Genomic DNA, 16,552 nt, shown 5'->3' with positions numbered 1-16,552 from the left:
CAATGACACTAAGGTAGCAGATGAACTGATGATGCATGAAGTGGTTCACTTGAATGAGAAGAAAGTCATACCAAGCATATACGAAGCAAACACTGGAGAAGATGATACTTGGTATCTTGACAATGGGGCCAGTAACCACATGACTGGAGACTTGAGATATTTTTCAAAGATTGATTACTCCGATAAAGGGAAGGTGAGATTTGGAGATGATTCTCAGATTGCCATCAAAGGAAAGGGAACTGTTAGATTCACAAACGAGAAGGGTGAAGCAAGAACTTTGAATGGTGTTTACTTTATTACAGGATTAAAAAGCAATATTATTTGTCTTGGACAAGCAATAGAGTCCGGTTGTGATGTAAGAATGAGAGGTGATTATCTAACAGTTCATGATCTTGAAGGATAATTACTTGTCAAGACAATGAAGTCGAGAAACCGGTTGTACAAAGTCCGGATGTGAATAAAGAAGACTATGTGTTTGCAGACAACAACAACAACAAGTAACTCAAGCAGGTGGCATGAACGGTTAGGACACGTCAACTGCAAGACAATCAACTCTATGATACAGAGGGAGCTTGTTTACGGAATTGACTGCACTCTTGATGAGACAAAGATTTGTGGATCCTGTGTGCTTGGGAAACAAACAAGGCAAGTGTTTCCAAAAGCTACTTCTTATCGAGCAACCAAGTTGTTAGAACTCATTTATGGCGATCTATGTGGTCCTATAACCCCAAGTACGTCGGCGGGAAACAAATACATTTTTTTCTCATTGATGAACACTCAAGGTACATATGGGCGAGTTTGCTAAAGGAGAAGAATGATGCTTTGGAAAAATTCAGAAAGTTCAAAGTCATGGTGGAGCAAGAAACTGGAACAAGTATACAAACATTCAGAACTGATAGGGGAGGTGAGTTTGTATCACAAGAATTTGATACGTTCTGTGTTGAATAAGGGATTAAGAGGCATCTCACAGCTCCATATACTTCTCAACAAAACGGAGTTGTTGAGAGGCATAATAGGACCTTAATGGAGATGAATATAAGCATGTTAAAACATATGCATGTTCCTAATTATTTGAGGGCAGAGGCTGTGAGACACTCTACATATCTCTTGAATAGAGTAACTACAAGAGTGCTTAGTGATAAGATTCCATATGAAGCGTTTCAAGGAAAGAAGCGCAACATTAGCCATCTTCGAGTTTTGTGTTGTATTGGATACTCAAAGGTTACTACTCCGCATCTGAAGAAGCTGGATAACAGGTCGCGAGTGTTAGTTCATCTAGGTACATAACAAGGATCTAAAGCATATCGCTTGCTTGATCCACAAACTCAGAAGATATTGGTAAGCCGTGATGTTATTTTTGATGAATCTAAGAGTTGGGACTGGAATAAAAGGAGTACTGCACAAGAAGAATCTGGTAGCTCAAAATCGACTTTGGAGTCTACGGTAATCATGGAATTCAAGAAATAGAGCCGTTAATGTCGAAAAAGAGGAGAACAATGAAAACAATGAACCGGATAATGAAAGCAGAGATGAGAGTGAGGACTCGGACGATGGTAATAATAACATCAATGATGAAAGGGATGATTCTAGTGATCATAGTGAGAATCACAACTCGCCAATACAACTAAGAAGAACTACAAGGTCAAAGAACTTACCAAAATATCTTAAAGATTATGTTCTACTAGCCGAAGAAGAAGGAGAAAGAGTGTTGATATGTTTGAATAACGAGCCAATGGATTTTTATGAGGCAAAGGAATCCAAGAAATGGATGCGTGCTTGTGAGTATGAGATGCACTCAATTGACAAAAATCAGACTTGGAGTCTCGTTGAGCTCCCACTTGGAGCAAAGCCTATAAGACTGAAGTGGGTGTTTACTTAATAGGAATTCAGATGGTAGTATAAATAAATACAAGGCCAGACTCATTGCAAAAGGCGATGTGCAGAGACATGGGATCGACTTCGAGGAAGTATTTGCTCCAGCGGCGAGAATAGAAACAATCTGTCTCCTCATTAATCTTGCAGCGGCTAATGGATGGGAGATACACCACCTCAACGTAAAGACAGCTTTCCTTCATGGAGGTTTGAAGGAAGTAGTCTATGTCAAGCAACCAGAAGGTTTCAAAGTAAAGGGATCTGAAGATAAAGTCTACAAACCTAAGAAATCTTTGTACGTTCTAAGGCAGGCTCCAAGGGCGTGGAACGATAAGCTAATCAGATTCTAAAGGAGCTTCAGTTTACAAGGTGTTTAAAGGAACCGTCGGTTTACCGGAAATGGTTAAATCAAGACATCATTCTTGTTGCAGTTTACGTTGATGGCTTATTTGTTTTAAGATCAAACATAAAGATCATTAAGGGATTCAAAAAGGAGATGTCTTTGAAGTTTGAGGTGAGTGACTTAGGAAAATTAACTTACTATCTTGGAATCGAGGTATGTCAAGATAAAGATGGAATCAGATTGAGTCAAAACCGCTACTCTTTAAAGATTTTAGAAGAGGCAGGTATGAAAGACTGCAACCCAGTTCATACACTGATGGAGGAGGGTTTGAAGTTATCAAAATCTGAGAAGCTAAAGGATATTGATGGAACTTATTACAGAAAGATCATTGGATGTCTTCGTTATATCTTCCACACGAGACCTGATCTATCATATTGTGTTAGGGTACTTAGTCGTTACATGCAAAACCCCAAAGAAACACATGGAGCAGCGATAAAGCAGTGTTTAAGGTATATTAAAGGCACTAACACACTTGGACTCAGGTTTGAGCGTTTACCAGTATCTATGTCCACAAGATTGATTGATTACAGTGATAGTAGCTACAATGTAGACCCAGATGACAGGAAAAGCACGACCGGTCATATATTCTATTTAGGAGGGAGTCCTATAACGTGGTGCTCACAGAAACAAGAAACGGTTGCATTATCTTCTTATGAAGCTGAATTTATGGCCGGAACCGAAGCAGCAAGACAGGCGATATGGCTTCAAGACTTGCTGGGTAAAATCATTGAGTCACCGAGAGAGAAGGTGGCCATACGAATTGATAATCATTCTGCGCTTGCTCTTACCAAGAACCATGTGTTTCATGGTCGAAGTAAACACATTCATACAAGGTACCACTTCATAAGAGAATGTGTTGAGAAAGGACTGATAGAGGTTGAGCATGTTCCAGGGGAAAAACAAAAGGCGTACATCTTGACTAAAGTTCTCGGAAGGATTAAATTTAAGGTGATGAGGGAACTCGTTGGTGTAGGAGACTTAGTTGGAAATGACTTCAAGCTTAGGAGCGATAATGTTGGTATAAGCTTGAAGATAACTTGAGAAGAAAGATATCCTAATCCTAAACTGATAAGGATCAATTATGTTTAGGAGTTATCTAAACATAGAGGTTTTCTAATAGGATTAGGATTGGTGTTGATTATAAAAGGAGTTGTCAAGGCATGACATAACACATCGGTATTTGAGAGAGAGTTTTGTGAGATTGTGAACACTTAAGTTTTGAGCTATTTTCTTAAGCAATAAGAGAGTTATTCTTATACTTGTCTTCTTAATCTTCTTTAAATTCTATATGATCATCTTCACGAAGATGTTGAGGAGCTTAACTACAAAGTCAACCAATCGAACCGGAAGTAAAAGTAGCCAGAACTCTGAACTCTGTTAATAACTAAGATCGTCAGCTCCTCTAATCTTCTGATGAATTTGTTGCTTTAAAGTCAAACGTAGATTTCAATATGTTTATTCTGATCTTAATGAAGTTGAAAGATTTAACTTCTGCAGAATACTGTGAGAGTAACAAGCAAAGACAGTAGGATCAGGAAGAAGAAGAAGAGACGAGAGACATGAACTCTTGATCTGATTCCAAAGCTTCTATAAACTCGGGAAATAGACATACTTCCAAATCTATGTTTGCTCCTCCTTCTGTTCCTGGATAAGCTGAATACTTCCCGTCATACTTACCGCCATAACCGCTTCTAACCGCCACTGCTTTCCCCATCCCAAACTCGCATCTGTAAAGGAGACTTCAACCATCTATTTATCTCGGCAGAGATCTTCTCTATAGTGTGTTCCGATACATCTTGATGCAGCTTCAAAGCAGCCCATCCGAAGTCATTCTCCAATAAATCACCAACGTTAGTAGTCGTTTTCACAAGAGAAATGTAATTACCAAAATAATTCATTGGCAGTGGTGGATTCGTTCTTGATCTATTTCCAGCAGCAACCCAGCAAATGGTTTCTTGATCATTCGGTAGTTTTGTTTCTCTTGTTATGCTTCTCCATATGAATGAGGTTAGCGACTGAAAAGAAGAGATCTTTGTCGTTCCACATTCTTGATTCGCCTTTGATTTCAACAACGTCACTATTTCTGATGAGAAACTGAACATTCTCTCCTTCAAAACTGGAGTTTTGTAAAGACTTAAGGACTCATCATCAGGTTCATTGAAAGGAACGCTGTATGTTGGACCGAACACTTCACGAACGATTGGAGGATTCTTGAGACAGAGCAATTTTTTGTTGTTACTCTCAATGATACTTTCTTCTTGTGAATTGAATATATAGGCAAAAGAGTTGAAGAACTGCCAGATTGAACTTCCATCACCAATCGCATAATTCATCGAAAATCCTATAAACACACCATCTACCAATTCTGTGACCTATATAACACAATATGAGTATCAACCATTAGTAAAAGAGTTTCACCTTTAGTTACTACAACTCTGTTATATATATTTGAATAATATATAATATGATTTTAAGAGATAGTTATATATACAAGAATGAGTAAAATGTATCTTTAATCACTTCAAGAAAACATGCATTTTGGGACTACCTTTTCTGACTTTTTTTGTGTTCGCAAATATTTGTGACGCTTTTGTTACTGTTTTAAGACTACTTAACGAATATTATGACAACAGATGCAAAAGAATTGCACATTTACGACGGATATACTTAGTCGGCAAATAGTCATAAATAAATGACTCTTTACCGACTATTTTGCAACCTAAGAGAAAAACTAATTATGTTTTGCCGGATTTTATCTATAGTCACAAAAGAGTCTTAATTTTGCGACTATTTTGCCTCATTTTAGCAACTCCTCCAGATTTAAAAATTGAATTTACATGTATTAATTAAACTCTTTGAAAAAAAACAAATCATGTAGAAAATGTTACGTAGGTTTTTAAAGTAAGGCTATGTAAGTTTGAAAAAAATTTACCAAATGATTGTTCTCCGTCTTCGGCCACCGCATCGCCGTCTCCGACCACCCACCGTTTTGTTCTCCGTCACTCCGTCGATGATGCTAATAAATAGATATAGTCAATAGATATATACAAATAAAATTATTGTATTTTCGGGTTGTAATGAGCTTAATTACAAATAAAATTATTTTTCATTTCCTTTTCTTTGATATAATAAATCTTTTTATTTGTTTTTTCTTCTGTAGTTCGTCGCAAAAATGTCAGTATTATGCGATTTGAAATACCGTCAAAATTTAGTCTCTATCTTGAGTCACAAAAAACTCACTATAGATATACGTCACTAATTAGTCTCTAATATATGACTACATACTAGAGTCTTAACATAGTTGCAAATTTAAGACTCTAAAATGAGGTCACATAGTAGTCGGTATTTTGCGACTATCTTGGGATCAGGAAAATTTGCGACCAATTTTTAACGATCATCTCAAATAGTCGCAAAATATTCGTATATAGCATATTTGCGACTATTTTGGGAAGAAATTTGGAGTCACAAATGGCATGTTTTCTTGTAGTGCTTGACTGATAAGAGACTCATGGTGTAACCATCACGGGTCAGTGCTTTGTGGTGATCAAAGAAAGATTAAACAACCAAAGGAACATACTTAGACCCAACAATGTCTGATACACTTAGATCTGATTCAGCATGTGATAACATCATTATTTTACCCAATTTAGCTATAGTTTTAGTATGCATTTAGGATGAGTTTGATATGATTTCAAGGCTTTAATGTCTATTATCAAGTATTTTAGGTTTCAAAAAAGTTTTATAGGTTTTATAGCAAAAAGGACCTAAAGGCAAGGAAAATACGTTTTAGGAAAGTTGCAGAGCTTTACAGTAAGGGCAACGTTTGAAGAACGTTCAGAACTCACATTTCGACGTACCTGGTGTCTATTGAAATCTGAGAGAGTCATCTTTCTCCTCGAAGTGGAATCAAGTCAATCCATCCAACCATCTGGAAGTTATGCCCGATTTACCGAGACGTACCTTAAACCAACATAAGGAGAACCATCAAGCCAATGGGCTTTTTATTGAAGGCCTGACCAGCTACCACCGCGGCGGCCCAATCCAAGTCTTCACCACCGTTCTAGAAGCTTCCTACGCCGCCATTTCCATGTGCTTATCAAGAGAAGACGTTTCTACCCTTACCAAACCCTAAACCTAGACAGAACCCTATAAATACTCTTCTAAGCCCTAGGGTTTTGAGTGTACAATCATTGGAGCAGCCAAGAGACACGACCAGAGGAGCAGCCGACGTCCAGACCTCTCCCTCGTCCCTCTCTTTGAAGCTTTGAGATCCACCAACTCTTTCTATTCTATTTGCTTTGTACTTTGTTTCTAAGGGAGAAGATCCTACAACTTTGTTTGACAATCATTGAAGTAATATCTAAAACCCTTTTCTCTATTTATTCTTTTATGTTTTTGAATTGTTTAAACCTTGCTTTGATGATTCCCTTAAAAATTCTAGAGTAGTTTTCTAGTTGGGTTTAAAGGGATAAATCAAAGGGGGGAGATGATCTTAGTTTAGGTGGCAATTTTTAGGGTTTGTTAGATTTAAATCTGTTTATTCTATGCTTTAATTCTAAGTCTTTACTTAATGCTTTAAGTTAGCCTCATGAACTAAATATGATCTAAAGTGTGTGTGCTTTGCCAAAAGCTTGCATGTGTGCTTGACCTAGCTTAGATGTGTGGGGAGACATAGGAAGCACATACCCCTTACCTACGGAATTCCACGGATTAGAATCGAACCTGTCTTAAATGATTTGTAATGCGTCGTTGCCTGCTACAGTTGAGTAACGAATTGTAGTGATCTTAGACGGTTAGCTTGAGAACTTTAAGTTAAAGATTCATTAGTGTTTCGTAGTCCGAGGTTTAGATAAACAAACTAACCCTAAACTTTCCTAGATAGATAGATCATTGAACCCCTACGATTCCCCTTGATGCCCAACGCTTGTTTCATTTATTTTACTTGCTTTTATTTACATTCATTTGCTTGCTACAATCGTGACAACCAAAACCCTATTTTTTTTTAGTCCTAGCCTTTCTTACCTCTGTCGGATTCCGTTGAACAACAACTCTCTCTCTGTGGGATCGATCCTTAAATACTACTATCGATTAGCTGTGCACTTTCAGCAGTTGTGTGGTCTTTTTAAGGTAAAAGATTTGAAGTGAAAAACCACACACATCAGCATGGATAAATCCAGCACGAGGACTGTTATTACAATCCACAAACACTGAGTGAGATCTTTGACTTTGATTGTCGGAATATAAAGTCGAGAGGCGACCAGCGAGAAGATAGAAATGGACAAGTGTTGTGGCAAGCGAGTCTTAGAGCTTCTGCAGCAAAGTCTCCATGAACTCTTTTGCATCGTCAGATTCAGAAAACGGTGGTTTGAGAAAGACAAGACCCTTTTGGATGTAATGGATTGAGAGAATGAAATGATCTAATGGTGAAAAATGGTATGGTTCTTTCCATTTTTCAGGGAGGGTTTTGGGTTTGACGAAGCATTTTGAGATAACCTTTACTTCCGATGATATTGAAGAAGAAGAAGGAGAATAAGGAGCCGATGTCACTATATTTTACCATATTTTAGGCCTTGTTTAGTTCATGTTTTGCATCATATAGAAGTGATTCCTTAATTTTATAGCCATTTCTGTCCAAATATGCACTTAGGATGTTTAGAAGCATGCATTGCATACATTTGTGCATTTGGAGTATTATTAGGGGTTTTGGAACTCTAAAAGGGTAAGGAAGGACTTGGTGTTATTTCTGGAGCTAAACAAGAGGATTGGATGTATTAGGAAGGGAAAATAAGGCACTCGACCATACCACTCGAGCAGGCACACGGTCGAGTACATGGTCGGATTCATAACGAGCTCCTCAAAGATCCATTCAAATGAAGATCTTCTGTTGCGATTCATCTTCAGCCGTCTTCACGAGAGCTGTATTAAATTGAGTTATCTTTCCAATGCCGGTGGTTTCAAGTCAATTGGAGGTTTAGTTAAAGAGTTATCCCGATTTTACTGAACAGATATCATCCCAGATCGAGGACTCGACCATTGGAAGAAGCAGAAGAAGAGGTCACTCGACCATGCACTCGACCGAGCACATGGTCGAGTTGTGAGCCGCCTCTCTATTTTGTCCTCTAGCCATTTTAGGGCTTCCCTTCCTTCATATATAAACCTATTGTACCCTATGGCCGCAAAGAGAACCACTTTACAGAGGAAAAATATCTAAACCTAGTTTTTACCCTTTTGGGAATTGTCTACTTTTTCTTTTCTTTTTGCTTAGATCATTAGCCACTTTTGTACCAAAAACCAATAAATCCTTGATACTTGTTGGTTCCACAACTTTCTAAGTATTGAGAATTTGAGTTTGATTTTTTCTTCAATATTGTAGATCTTCATCTCATCTATCTAATCATGCAAGTTTCATTAATTTCTGGGTTTATGACTTTGTTCATCATGTTTTGTGATTCTTAGTAGTGTGTAGAGATCTTAAGGATGGATTAGGCTGGGTAAAGGTTATGGGTGTTTAGATTGATCAAGCTTGTTTGTTATATATCTCTTCTGGATTAGATATGCTCTATGTTATCCTTAAACTGATAGGGTGAGGATAGATCTCAGGCTTCTTAGCATCACACCAATGTTTAAGTTGCTAGATAAGGCTAATGCTGGAGATTATTATGAAGCATGCTAAGAGATTAGATATTTTGTTTGATTTTTGACAATATTGATCTGGCTTTTTAATGCCTGCTTTTATATGTAATAGCTAGTGAGAGCTAGTCTATGAGTATCTAAGCTCCATTGTTATTGCCATGGGAATGGATTAACAAGTCTTGGAAGATCACTGTCTAGAGATAGCTCATTGTTGATTGAGGTTTGTTGATCAATCTAGATAACCATAGCTTGAGCCCAGCCCATGAATCCATCCTTAGGACCTTTCTTTGTTTATTGATTTCTTTGTTCAAGCATTGTTATTCGCTTCCTATTTGATTTACTTTAGTTTTGTTATGTTTTGGTTGTTGCTCTGTTTCTGTTTTTCATCCGCAAGTCAACTCGACCACCCACTCGACCATGCACTCGACCATGCACTCGACCGAGTGCTAGGTCGAGCTCCAGTTTACTTACTTGTTTATGCATTGTTCTATTTTATTTCAGTTTGCTCTTAGTTGCATTTGTTAGTAGTTTTCTATTGCTTAGCATAGTTTATTGCACTTGTTCTACTGTTTAATTATGCATTAGTACTGTCTTAAGTTGCTTTAATCTTCTGCATTGAATTTTTGTCATTAGGTTGTTAGAAATAAACCAACTTGATATTTGGCTTAACTTGAATGCATTGATCACATCTTGACTGCTTACATATCACATTCTTTATGGATTGACATCCTTTATGCTACAACATCATAAGGATATTGAAACACCTTGCACTGCATCTGATCATCTTAGCCTATGTTTGTTTGTTTGTTCATCATACTTTCATTCATAGGTTAAGATAGAGAAAAATACAAGTTTCAGGAGCAATCATTTTTGAGATATGCTTTCCTGTTTTTTTTTTTTTGGGTCAAACCTTTCCTTTTTAGTTTTTATATACAATCCTTTGTTTTTAATATAATACTAAATTACTAACAGATAGATGGGTTATTTATTTTTAATAAAATTTATATTAAAAATATATTGTAGGAAAATGATAGCAATTTTCTTTTGTTTTTTTTTTCTTTTTGAGGAAAAAATAAAGAGTATTTTCAATTAGTAAATAGAATTCTTTACCTTTTTGTATGAACAAAGTAATTTACATCTACATATATATATATATATATTTAAAATATCTTATTCATATATATTACAAAAATCTAATGATGTTAAATTGTTAATCACCAAAACTTTTGCTACATATTCACCATTATCAAATATATTGCCAAATTCTACATATTTGTGACACATGTAAATCGTAAAGATTAGATGTTAACACATGTCAATTCTATATTTACAAAAAATGTTTAAAATAAAAATATTAAAATTTAAATATATACATCATAAAAAATATGTTAATATATATTAAATATTATTAAAATAATTTCTAATTTATCTAATTATTAACCTGATTCTACCCGGTTTTTTTTTGTTGATAGATATTAATTCAAAAAGGACTCAAATTTCTTTTTTCCTGCTGAAAAAATGAAGTAATTTTTTTATAAATCTTATTTATACTTAAAATATGCATATCATTTTCTTTTCTTGAAAAAAATGAACACAAATAAAAGAAGATGAGTAAATCATATCTCTACATATTAATATTAAAGAATACCAGAGATAAATATTAATAACTTAGAATAAGTATAACTAAATTTAAAGATAATTCATAGTAAAAGGGTATTTTAATGGAGACTTTTTGAAATATGTTGTTTTGGAATTGTTAATACCTTAAAAGCAGATTTCTTAGTATTTCAGTTTTATAAAATCTAAAATTTTCAGATATATGAATCTTTTTGTTGAAAAAATTTATTATTTAAATTGAATGACAAATGGTTATGGAGGGGCTCGAAACCACGACCTTCAGCTCATAAGACCAAGTCTCTAACCAACTGAGGTACGGGACCACTTGTAAACAAATATTGTATAAGACGCTGTCACAAAGATATATAATTTTTTCTCTAGAGTATATAAATTGAGATGAATGTTAAAAATTTAAATTAATTTATATATATATATATATTACATATTTTCTCATATATTTTTGATTAAAGTACAGTAATATGATTTTGTTTTTTACTTGTGTTATTCTCAGTGTTGTACCTAAACCATTCATAAAACCAATTCCAAAATATTAAAGTACAATACTAATAATCATTTTAAAATTTTATAAAATGTACCTAAATTTTACGGATGTTTCATATTAACATAAATCATATGTGATATTAATTACAATAATGTTTTCCATAATATTAATTTTCAGACAATATTTCAACTTATCTTTACTAATTTTGCTAATATTTTTATATAATAATTGAATCTTTAAAAGCAAATTTTTGTTAATTAAAATCTTGACTTTTTATAATTAAATAATATGGTTGGTTTGATTAAATTTTAGCATAGTATGTACATGTGAGTACGGGAAAACATATTAGATTCGTAACCAAAAAAGACATGTATGTTATACCACAAACATTATAATTTAGGAATAATATATTGCTAAATTTCTGAGTTATTCAATATTATAGTTTTATAAACTTATAGAAGTTTTAAATTATTAAATTGTGTATTACGCGGTTCTTTATCTAAAATATATACATTTTAAATTCATTACTAACATTTATTACAAAAATTAGTGATGTTAAATTGTCAATCACCAAACATTTTGCTAAATATTTAACATTATCAATAATGTTGCCAATTTTTTTTTTTTAAACTTGATTCAGCAATTATCCACTAAAACATGATTGTGCAATTCTTTTTTAAAATTTTAATTTGTATTTTCCAGTTAAATATATAATTTCTCACATACATTAATGATTACGTAATTTATTTAATTTCTTACAATTAATTTCATAGTAAAATTATTACAAATTAATATAATAAATTATTTGGAATCGAGTACAATTTGGTTCGGTTTCCATTTTCCTAATCGGTTCAGTTTGGTTCTTCGGTTCCTGTCCACATTGTTCACAAAGGTTGGGTTGAGAAGCAAGAGTTAGTTAGTCTTAACAGCTCCTCAGCCAAACTCTGCTTCGTTGTTGTTGTCAGACCAACAAGCTGTAAGTTCATAAAAGTCTTACTGAGCCTTGAGGCAAATAAAATTGTCTAACAACTGAACCATCATCAAAAGTATGCAGTTTTTGTGTTCTAGGTCCGACCCGAGCACCCGAAAAAAAAAAAAAAATTATTATTATATTAAAGCTCTCATCATTCTACTAAAAAAATAAAACATTACATAAATATGGTATATACTTATTAATTATTATTATATTGTCTACCTAACACACTAGCAAGCTACCAGTCCACCACTGTGTTTGGTTTATATGTCAAAAACAAAAATCAATAATAACAATAAAGATAAAAAATGACTGGGAAACCGATAAAATAAGTATCCCAAGCGAAAAGTCCAATAACTAAATCAGACAATGAGATTCACTTACTCGTTCAGTACATTACCGGTTACTCCACGTACCACCAATAACACAACTTGACCGTATCTTTACCGGTACCTACCGGTAAACTCCGTCCCTTTCGTCGACATGTATCCCTTACCAGGCCCCGTTTTGTTTGTTTCGGTCTCTTTAAGAAGTCCTGTTTTGTCTTCTTCTTCCTTCTTGTTCTAATCTAATCTATAAAACAACAGCTTCACTCTTCATGACTCTTTTTTCCACTTTTCTTACTTTCTTGCCCCTTCTTCTCTCACTCTCCGGCGATATCGCCGGTTTTTGGTACGAGTTCTTGACGCTTCCGTCGTCTTCTCAGGTTTGGTTTCTTTCTTAAAATATATCTCACTTATGTTAGAACCATTATGTATTTAAATCTAGATGTAGATCTAGTTATCATGGGGATCTTGATTAATATTTTTTGTTATTAACAGTACTAATCTTGTATTATTGTTTGGAACTATTATCATTAGATAAGTTTTGATTTCTCATGTATACTTTGTTATGGACTTATGGGTAATCTCGCGTGACTCAACGACGCAAGAGTTTTTTTGTTTAATTATTTGGATAAGTAATTAAATAAGATAAAAGAGAGTCAGAGGAAAAACAAATTATAATATAATTAGACACAATTTATTTGGATAAGCTTTTTTGTTTTTTTTTTGTTCAACCCTTTGGAACTTGGATAAGTAATTTGTTAAAGGAATTTTGAAAAAAAAAATCTTAAAAGAAACACAAATTTATTTCTAAAAAAAGAAAAAATCCATTGTTGTTACAAAATGGAGATAGTTTTATTTCCAGATAGAAACAAAATCAGTTTAATGATTTTATCTAAATAATTGATTTTGTGTCTTTTTTTTTTTTTTTAATGACTGAATCTATAGATCTTGTTCTATCAATTAAAACGAAAGAAATGGAAGGTCATAAAGAACCATTGAGGGTAAGAGTTGCAGGATCACACACAAATTATTCATTATCAGAGATGGATGATTTCCATCTGACTCGGGCTTTGGAGAAGCCGAGGCAGCTAAAGACCGAACGGAAGAGATCATTCGACGAGAGGTCAATGAGCGAGTTATCAAATGGCTATGTAAGACAGGACAGCTTTTTAGACATGGCTCATTCTCCTGGAAGTAGGTCAATATTGGACACTCCTCTCTCTGTAAGGAACTCGTTTGAGCCTCATCCGATAATTGCTGAGGCTTGGGAAGCTTTGAGAAGGTCAATGGTGTTCTTCCGTGGTCAACCTGTTGGTACCATTGCAGCTTATGACCATGCCTCCGAGGAGGTCTTGAACTACGATCAGGTAATTAAATGATTCCATAATCAATTCAATCGATTAGCAAAAAACGGAGACCTAGTCGTGAAATAATTCTATAAAATGAGCAAATTTTCTCTTAGTTAGAAGCTTATTTTACGTTTTTATTCTCAATGGCTCTGTTACATAGAAATGTGGTTAAAGACTTAGCTAATATATATAAAAGGTTTAAACGACACAAACTTTTCTAAATCGTGACATAGAAATGTGACCCTTATCTTCTTTGATTTTGAGTAATCAAACCTAAAAACACTATTTAGTAACGCTCTTGGTATTTTATAAAATAAAGGTCATATTATTTGATTTTAGTAACAAACTAGTAATGTCTTGGTATTTCATAAAATAAAGGTCACGTTAGTTTTTATATTGGTTAGAGTATTTGAATCCAGAGCACATAATATCTTAAAACTTTTAGTTTAATTTTGTGTAGGTGTTCGTACGAGACTTTGTACCAAGTGCACTGGCGTTTCTGATGAATGGAGAGCCAGATATAGTGAAAAACTTCTTGCTCAAGACGCTTCAGCTTCAAGGTTGGGAGAAACGGGTTGATCGGTTCAAGCTCGGGGAAGGTGTTATGCCAGCAAGCTTCAAGGTGCTTCATGATCCAGTCCGTAAAACCGACACAATCATAGCGGATTTTGGAGAAAGCGCTATAGGAAGAGTAGCACCGGTGGATTCAGGATTCTGGTGGATCATACTTCTCCGTGCTTACACAAAATCTACAGGAGATTTGACTCTGTCTGAGTCACCAGAGTGTCAGAAAGGAATGAGACTTATACTCTCACTCTGCTTGTCCGAAGGGTTTGACACTTTCCCTACACTGCTTTGTGCTGATGGTTGTTCTATGGTTGATAGGAGAATGGTAAGAACGTACCTTCTAGTTTAAACGAGCAAACATCTTTTTAGATTCTTCACACTAAAACCAAACCTTGACTTGTGCTTTGTAGGGTGTTTATGGATATCCTATAGAGATTCAAGCTCTGTTTTTCATGTCGCTAAGATGTGCCTTGTCGATGCTTAAACCTGACGAGGAAGGTAGAGAGTTCATAGAAAGGATTGTGAAGAGACTTCACGCCTTGAGTTTCCATATGCGCAATTACTTTTGGCTTGACTTCCAACAACTCAACGATATCTACAGGTACCAACCTCAAGATGATCTGAAAATGTATTATTTATAAGTCAACACTAACTAAAATGATTCATTTTCGTTAAGGTACAAGACAGAGGAGTATTCACACACAGCCGTGAACAAGTTCAATGTGATGCCGGACTCGATACCAGAGTGGGTTTTCGACTTCATGCCTCTCCGTGGAGGGTACTTTGTGGGCAATGTAAGCCCGGCCCGTATGGATTTCAGGTGGTTTTCTTTAGGGAATTGTGTCTCCATCCTCTCTTCCTTGGCAACTCCGGATCAGTCAATGGCTATTATGGATCTCCTTGAGCACCGTTGGGAGGAACTAGTTGGTGAGATGCCGCTCAAGATATGTTATCCTTGTATTGAAGGCCATGAGTGGCGGATCGTTACTGGTTGTGATCCTAAGAACACTAGGTGGAGTTACCACAACGGTGGATCTTGGCCAGGTTAGCATTCTTTTTGTCCTAAACTAAAGACATCATGTGAAACGCTTGGTCCTTACCGCTATCTTTTTGTGTGCAGTATTGCTTTGGACGCTCACGGCTGCATGCATCAAGACAGGCAGGCCTCAAATCGCGAGACGTGCTATTGATCTAATTGAGTCACGGATACACCGAGACTGCTGGCCTGAATACTACGATGGTAAACAAGGAAGGTACGTTGGAAAACAGGCTAGGAAGTACCAGACTTGGTCAATCGCGGGGTACTTGGTTGCGAAGATGATGCTTGAAGATCCTTCCCATATTGGAATGATCTCTCTTGAAGAAGACAAACAGATGAAACCTGTTATCAAGAGATCTGCTTCATGGACTTGTTGATATTTGTTTTCTTACGTTTTTTTTTTTCTTTTGCTTTTGTTTTGTATTATAATTTTATCAAGAGATCTTATCGAGTCATCGCTCTGTTTTGTATTGGCCTATTAAACAAAAACTTGACATACGTTTTTGAAGCCAACTTGAACATTACTTATGAATGGGCTCATTTAATTTATAAACAATAACTATTGAAAAATGTTTTAATGGGATTAAAGCAGCTCCATTGTTTTGGTCTCCCACTATTTTAATGCTTTTTTCCCATGCACCCACGATCATTACTTTCCCCGTTATGCCAAATACATTCCCAACGTTTTTGTATAGGTCAACAATTATAGACTCATGGAACCGTGAACAGCTCTAGAATATGATGCTTAGTGAAACTCTGAAACAGAGATAGCATCATGTCTCTATCCTCTGCTCAGTTTTTATGTGATCCGAATAAATCTTCTGATCTTGAATCAAAATTTTCACTTGTGAAGTTCTCTGTAAGTAGATTATGCCCACCATGATCATGTCAAACACTGTTGCTATATAACTTTGATCAACGTTTGATTTGTTATGTTCACAAGTGAAGAGTGATTTCTCATCGTTAGTAGGTAAAATGAAGGAGAGGCTGGGAACTTTGGGATCCGTCATAACTGGTGGTCTAAAAGAGCAAGAAACGACATTACCTTTAGTTGGGATATGGATACTACTATTGTTTGTTTGCTTAAGAAAGTGAGTTTAAATGTGATAATGACGGCCATGTTCGTTAATCAATCGCCAACGACCCATTATATTTGTCGCAAATATTTGTTGATTTGTTCTATTATTCATTTAACAGTCACTGTAACCCATCGGCCCATTATATTTTATATATTATTTTATATTAAATTTTAAAATGATTCATTTATGAGA

General features: G+C 35.2%; 1 protein-coding gene and 1 pseudogene across 1 annotated transcript; one reads left to right on the top strand and one right to left on the bottom strand.

Annotated features, from left to right (window-relative positions):
• On the bottom strand, positions 3,807-12,485 carry LOC104738308 (annotated as a pseudogene).
• LOC104736951 (alkaline/neutral invertase CINV2) lies at positions 12,536-15,809 on the top strand. The gene is made up of 6 exons (XM_010457039.2): positions 12,536-12,706; positions 13,272-13,693; positions 14,136-14,567; positions 14,653-14,843; positions 14,919-15,286; positions 15,363-15,809. Exons 2-6 carry the CDS (start codon positions 13,301-13,303, stop codon positions 15,656-15,658), a joined length of 1,680 nt encoding a protein of 559 aa, XP_010455341.1. The 5' UTR covers positions 12,536-12,706; positions 13,272-13,300; the 3' UTR covers positions 15,659-15,809.

The sequence above is a fragment of the Camelina sativa genome, chromosome 13 (genome assembly GCF_000633955.1).
Source record: "Camelina sativa cultivar DH55 chromosome 13, Cs, whole genome shotgun sequence".
Classification (NCBI taxonomy): domain Eukaryota; kingdom Viridiplantae; phylum Streptophyta; class Magnoliopsida; order Brassicales; family Brassicaceae; genus Camelina; species Camelina sativa.
The sequence above is the reverse complement of the archived record's forward strand: the minus strand, read 5'-3'. Positions and strand labels throughout refer to the sequence as shown.

Excerpts from the sequence above, each read along its gene's own strand:
- LOC104736951 (XM_010457039.2), top strand. The coding sequence starts at position 13,301 with ATGGAAGGTCATAAAGAACCATTGAGGGTAAGAGTTGCAGGATCACAC. Across the intron at positions 13,694-14,135 it reads AGGTCTTGAACTACGATCAG|GTGTTCGTACGAGACTTTGT; the intron begins GTAATTAAATGA and ends AATTTTGTGTAG. Across the intron at positions 14,844-14,918 it reads CAACTCAACGATATCTACAG|GTACAAGACAGAGGAGTATT; the intron begins GTACCAACCTCA and ends ATTTTCGTTAAG.